General features: G+C 29.3%; 1 protein-coding gene across 1 annotated transcript; it reads left to right on the plus strand.

Annotated features, from left to right (window-relative positions):
- Positions 1-3,546: 3,546 nt before the first annotated feature.
- On the plus strand, positions 3,547-6,617 carry LOC108688208 (NEDD8-activating enzyme E1 regulatory subunit). Its single transcript, XM_018194375.1, has 8 exons — positions 3,547-3,819; positions 4,019-4,183; positions 4,259-4,441; positions 4,561-5,056; positions 5,140-5,273; positions 5,626-5,828; positions 6,181-6,317; positions 6,386-6,617. Exons 1-8 carry the CDS (start codon positions 3,752-3,754, stop codon positions 6,614-6,616), a joined length of 1,617 nt encoding a protein of 538 aa, XP_018049864.1. The 5' UTR covers positions 3,547-3,751; the 3' UTR covers position 6,617.
- The last annotated feature ends 925 nt before the right edge of the window (positions 6,618-7,542 follow it).

Consider the following 7,542-nt stretch of genomic DNA (forward strand, 5'->3'; position numbering starts at 1 on the left):
TATATAGTTTGTATATGTATCTCGATAGCTACAAATTTGTATCTCAGAAAAATCCTGTACTTAAATTCTTCATTGAACGACTACAAAATATATAAAGTACAACTTATATAAAGACTACAACATATATAAAGTAACCGAAAATAAACTGAAATTTTAAAAAATGCATTTTATAGGACATGAACAATTTATATCAACAACAAATTTTAATAAGAATTTCAAGATAAAATTAACTTTCTTTATAAAAGAATGTCAAATGTCGCAAAAAAGTCATTGTTTAAACATTAAAACTTAATTATATTAGAACTTAATTATATTAGAAATCTAACCCTGAAACTTTTTGGCATCGTTTTTAACATTCAAAAATTTAATCCGATGCGAAATAATGTTCTACTGTAAATAAGTGCAGTACTTATTATACATAAGTGCAGTACATATATAATTATATGTATACAGGATGTCTGGTAATGTTCGCATAATCTCGTGGGCAGGTAGAGCAAACTAAACTGAGTCGAATTTCTTTATCAGTTTGCAATTTTCGCCATAGTTAACGAGATATTAATTTCTAAAAATTGTCGAATAAAATCGATGCATAAGACAGCTTTAAGAAATTTTTCTTTAAGAGTTCTTTATGAAATATCTTGAAGATGTTTCTCAAAAAAACTCTTAAAAATATCTTAAAGTTGTTTTATGCGCTGATTTTAAACACTCTGCTCATTGGTTAACTTAAAAAAATAGATGTTTATTAATGAAAAAGACGCCCAATATAATTATTCCGAGCAATATTTATTTAATAACGTATTATATTTAATAACTGTTATTTATTTGGAAATTAAAAATCTGCAACATATTATTATATTTTAAACTATTTCTTCTCTCTCGAATTCTCTAAAATTTAATGTGGTTGTTAGAAGAATACAAATAAATTTCCAGAAAGGAATGGCTTAAAATTTGATGTTTTTTAAACTAATAATAAACTAATAATAAACGTCATCTAATAAACATTTAATAAACATTACGAACGTTTATTGTAAGATGCTTATTATGTTAACATCTACATTTTTTTAGTAGTCTAAAAAACTTTTTCTTTAGGGAATATTTTTCTTTAGGGAATAAGGTAACTAAAAAAATTAATTGTCTTCTTGAGTGAGCAGAAATGTTATTTCTGTTTCAGTGTAAATAGCCAAAGTTTTATTTGTACTACATGCATATAGAGTTAAAATGGTTCATCACTGTTCTTAAATTTATATGTATCATAATTCGACATAAATATTCCTCTGATTTCATTAAGATTGACAATGTAATTTTGTAGAATCCTTATATTTTTCTTGCTTACATGTAACCAACAATGAATTTATATAACAAGAATATATATCTGCGAAATTGTTATTATCTTAGTTATTGTTATTAATACCTTAGTTTTCTTCCTTTCTTCTAAAGCAGTATGGCATTTTCTGTGTAAGATTTATAGTCCAGTTTAAGGCTAATTGAATAAAAACAGAAATATAAAATATATCAATTATTAATATAAATATATCATATTTATATTAAAACAATTCAAATGTTTTAATCATTTTCACTTTTTCAAATATTTTCAAAGTAAAATATAGGAGATTGATGATTTCAGTAATGATTTCACTCCTTCAACTGTGTAATATTGGACCATGTAGTTCTCGAATACATTAACGTTACAAAGAATCATTTAACTCTATATGCATGTGATACAAATGAAACTTTGGCTGCTGAAACAAAAATAACATTTCTGTTCAGCCAAGAAGACAATCAATTTTTTTAGATACCTTATTCCCTAAAGAAAAATAGTTTTTTAGACTACTAAAAAAATATAGATGTTAACATAAGCAGCTTGTAAACATTCTTATAATGTTTATTAAATGTTTATTAGATGATTATTAAATAGTTTAAAAAACATCAAATTTTAAGCCATCCTTTCTGCGAAATTGATTCGTATTCTTGTAACGATCACGTTAAATTTTAGAAAATTCGAGAGAGAAATAATAATTCAAAATATAGTAATACGGTGCAAATTTTTAATTTCCAAATAAATAATCGTTATTAAATATAATATTTATTATAAATAAATATTACTCGGAATAATTATTTAGAGCGTCTTTTGCATTAATAAATATCTTTTTTTTTTAAGTTAATCAGCAGAGTATCTAAAATCAGCGCATAAAACAGCTTTAAGATATTTTTAAGAGTTTTTTTAAGAGAGAAACATCTTCAAGATATTTTTAAGAGGTTTTTTTAAGAGAGAAAAATCTTCAAGATATTTCATAAAGAACTCTATCTTAAAGAAAAATTTCTTGAAGCTGTCTTATGCGTCGATTTTATTCGCTTATTCGACAATTTTTAAAAATTAATATCTCGTTATATATGAATATTGCACTTTACAGAATAGAACATTACTTCGGATCGGATTAAATTTTTGAATGTTAAAAACGATGCCGTAAGTATCAAATTTCAGCGTTAGATTTCCAATAATTTTAATGTTTAAAAAAATGAATTTAATATTCTTTTATAAAGAAAGTTAATGTTATCTTGAATTATTAAAATTTGTTATGATAAATGTATTGTTCATGTTCCTATAAAATGCATTTTTTTAAATTTCAATACTTTATATACTTCGTAATCGTGTAACGAAGAATTTAAATACATTTTTCTGAGATACAAATTTGTGGCTATCGAGAAACATATATAAATCATATAATCTTTTTTTTTAGAATTGTGTACGCGCTCGCGTGTATGTGTAGTGCATTATATATGTATGTACGTATATGTACATAAATATACACACACTTGCACGCACGCACGCACGCACGCACGCACGCACGCACGCACGCACGCACGCACGCACGCACGCACGCACGCACGCACACACATACACACACACACACATTTGGCAGAATCATAACGGTAAATTATATTGTATCGATAGCTACACACTAGAAATTATAAGTATAATGAAATTATAAGTATCATTTGTTTTCATGATTTCACTGTTAAAAGCGGAAAAAAATATAATATCTTAGAAAAATTCTTGAATCCTTCATAAAGTAACTAAAAAGTAAGATATTTAGATAAAAAAAATACATTTTGTAGAGGATGAACAATACATTTATGACTTCTGATTACAATTTCCAGTTAATTTTTTTTTACAAGAACATTTTAAATATAACAAAAGAGTCATTTTTGCATATTAAATTTCAGAACCTGACATGCTAGTGAAATTTAATTTGCGGCATCGTTTTTAGCATCCAAAAATCTAAAACAACACCTTATCTAAAAGAAACATAAATTAATATTATTTTTATTCACAGTTTGTGAATGTAGCACCAAATCCATTTATCGATAGTGGCGCAAATGTGATACGTAGTTCACATCAATTTATAAAATTGATGTTGGTGCCGCTAGCGTAGGTGACTTCGTCACACACGAAAAAGGCCGTCATGGCCCCTCTCAGGTTTCTCTCTGGTGGCACTCGGTGTCTCTCTTGACGTTTCCGAACACTCTCACACTAGTGTACACCGAGTACACACGAGTATTTCCAAACGGCTGTTGTGTATTAGTAGCACACCAGTGAATATTTCCGAACGCAGCCTGAGCATGTATCTCTTCCATCACGCACACATACACGCGAGTGCAGTGGCGCTGTATGTAGCTGTTGGTTGTTAGTCTTTATCTATTTCTCCTCTTTCTTCCTGTCACCGTACTATTCTTTCAAATTTGTTTTTCAATGGCATCCCCTGAATCGAAATCGCCTGAGCAGTCCGAGAAAAACCGAAAATATGATCGCCAGTTAAGGTAAGCTGATCAGTTGAGGTAAGCACCGATTATGTATATTTTTTTGTGGTTACGACTAACAACCAACGTTACATTTAACCAACTTATTTTTAACTTTATTTACTTATATTTAACTTTAGTTAATTTTTTCTTAAAAATTGTTTTTTTCTTATGTAATATATAAGATATTACATCCAATTATTATCTGATCTTCTGGCAGATTATGGGGTGACCATGGCCAAGCATCTTTAGAAGCTGCTCATGTCTGTGTCATAAATGCCACTGGACTTGGTACAGAAGTACTGAAATCGCTAGTGCTTCCAGGTATAGGAGCATTCACCATAGTTGATGGCAAAAAGATCACTGAGGAAGATATCGGGACTAAGTATATACACAATATCTTATAATAATAGGATCTTAAAATATAGCTCAATGCACATATTAAATGAATTTGGCGCAGCTTTTTTCTAGAAACTGATAGCGTTGGAAAATCCAGAGCACAAGTGGCTACTCAAATGCTCTTAGAAATGAATCCAGATGTGACCGGCGATTATATTGACGAAGAACCTGAACAAATTTTATCTAACAGCCCAGACTTTTTTAATAACTTCACCGTAGTTGTAGCGACTGCGCTGACTGAAAAGTAAGAATAGCAATTGTTGATTATAATCTATGATGAAACTGTATGATACATATTTTTTAAGTGTCATTTCTAGTCTTAGGATAAGATAATAATAAGTGTGTTCTTGGGAATATTTTCAGAACATTGATTCTTTTGTCGAAAAGACTTTGGGAACTAAATATTCCTCTGATAGTATGTAAAAGCCTAGGTTTTGTTGCATATATGCGGATTCAAATAAAGGAGCACACTGTTGTAGAAACCCATCCAGATAATGAAACACTAGATTTACGTCTGGATAGGCCATTCGATAGTTTGAAAAAGCACATAGATTCCATAAATTTAGATGAAATGAGCTTTAAAGATCATTGCCATGTACCATATTTAATTATCTTGTACAAATATTTAGAAAAATGGATTTTAGAGCATGGCACTTTACCGACAACTTACAAAGAAAAACAGCAGCTCAAAGACATGATAAAGAGTGGCATGAGGCGCGATGAACACGATTCATCTAATAGTGAGGAAAATTTTGAGGAAGCTATGAATTCTGTAAATAAATGTTTAAGAGTGAGCGATATTCCCGATAGCATTATAAATATTTTAAATGATGATCGTTGCATCAATTTGACAGCGAAGGTATCAATGAAATATTCTATATTGTTTATATGATTCATGTATATGATTCATATACCGTTTGAAAACTGATCGGTATATTTTAGAGCAGCTCTTTCTGGATTATTGCAAAAGCGGTGCGTGATTTCATCGATAATGAAGGGAAAGGACTGCTACCACTTAAGGGTAACCTGTCCGACATGACTGCAGACACTGAAAAATACATTGCACTTCAACAAATGTATAATATTAATCCTGAAATAACAGTTTACATAATGATGCACAAAAAAGTAGTTCAATCTTCTATCAATATAAATAAGAGTTTTATTGATAAGTTTATTATCTAAATATAATATATAACAAATAAATGTTTAAGATGTAATGTGTTATGTTACATTTAAAGAGTTATTTAATTTTATTCTTTAATTAATATAGTTGTAATAATAATTTAAAAAGAATATTTAAACTTTTTTTTAATTAGTATTAATGTACTCTAAGATTGTAATACCTTTTTGTGCATTTACTTTTCAATCTGTTGTTATAAACGACATAACAATTCAATCTATTGTACATTATAATCTAATCTATTTTAGTTATCATAAACAAGCAGCAGCAGATGTGGAAGCCGTATGGAGACGCACTCTGCAATTATTGCGACAATTAGGAAGATCGTCAGACTCGATTTTAGAAAAAGATGTTAAACTATTTTGCAGACATGTCGCTAATATTCACGTAGAAAAAGGAAGCTGTATCGCAGACGAGTACGATCCTAAAGTTTTTGATACTAATGTAATAGGTAATTGTCTTTTCAAAAAATACAAAATCATAATTTATAATTTAATTTATAATTCATAATCTTGAAATAATTAATGTTTTATATCTATAATAATAAAAAGAATTTAACTTATAACTATAATTATAATAAAAAGAATTTAAATTATAACTATAATTATAATATAATAAGAAAGAATTACTCTATATAATTTTTTCTTGTAATTAGTAATGGTATATGCTGGTATATATTGCTCTTAGACCCGATTGTACCAATATTATTTTGACTTTAAGCAAAACTTAAAATTTTCTGTCTCTCTTTTAAAGCGAAACGTTGGTGCAACTAGACTCCTTAATGTCTCCACAATTTTTTACAGTTCAAAATTTAGAGAATCCAGAGAGTATGATGATTTATTATGTCATGCTCCGGGGAGTTGATAAATTCCAGGCAGAATATAATTCGTATCCTGGTGAATTTGATGATCAAGTGGAACCCGATATCGTAAAGCTTAAAGTACTATCTTTTTTTTGTACGCCGTAATTATCGCATTACAATTGTTCTACATTCACATCATATTACAGACATGCCTTACAAAGCTGTTGAGCGAATGGGGATGTGGTCCGTTAGCCAAAGATGATTATGTACACGAACTTTGCCGATTCGGTGGTGCAGAATTGCATTCCGTTTCGGCATATCTAGGTGCGCTTGCAGCGCATGAAACTATCAAGCTCATCACAAACCAGTATAAACCTGTTCATAATACCTTCATTCATGATGCCGTCACATTGAACTCCGGAACGTTCTTCTTCTAAAACCGTGAACTGTTTATTGTGAAAAAAAATCTATGCTATTAAAGTGATAATACAATTGTATAGCTTATATTAATTCTTTGATTCTTTAATTATTTCGAATTAAGACGAATAATTTCTTTGCGAATATTAACGTTTTTCTTCTTTGTTTATTCCCATCATTTTTTTATTATTTGCATAATTTTCTATGATTCTAAAACTAAGATTTTGCGTGTAAAGAGGAACGTCAAAAATATATATATAACGAAAAGAAACAAATCTAAAAATTATATTGTACTACAAGTAAGAAACAGCAGCTGCATAATATATAGGGGTGTATTCCGAATGAAAACTTTTTTTTTACGCGGACAAGAATGTCCGGTAATGTGGTAATGTGACGTCATATATTTGGACGTTTTTATACAGAACGAGTAGTTTTATTGCAGGAGTCGTGATGAGACTATTGAAGATTAAGATTGAGATTAAAATTGATACTCAATGAGAACAGAGCAGGCCAAGATTAATCTTCAATCTCAATCTCAACTAAAAAGTCCCATAATAATCCCAGTATTTCAGTCACATGATCTCACGTGCTAACCTCATCAAATGTATTGTGTATGTATAAATATAATAAGTTGTAGAGGGTTATAAGAAGTACAAATACAGCACAATTAAAACGTGTGAGTGGAATTAAATCTATTTTCAATAATTTTTGTTATGTGTGGTTCTAGCTATCCGATATTCTTACTAATCTCAATCTTAACTGCTGTTACAATTCATAGTATGATTGAGCAATCTTCAATCTTAATCTCAATCTCAATCTCAATTTGCATATACTCGTAATCAGGCCTTATATTTAAGGCTTCCTTAAATTTATCTTTAGATACTCTACGAATTATTTTATTGGCTGCTGAGCATCTTAAAGATAAATTTAAGGAGCCTTAAGGCTC

The sequence above is a fragment of the Atta colombica genome, unplaced genomic scaffold (assembly GCF_001594045.1).
Source record: "Atta colombica isolate Treedump-2 unplaced genomic scaffold, Acol1.0 scaffold104, whole genome shotgun sequence".
NCBI classification, from domain to species: domain Eukaryota; kingdom Metazoa; phylum Arthropoda; class Insecta; order Hymenoptera; family Formicidae; genus Atta; species Atta colombica.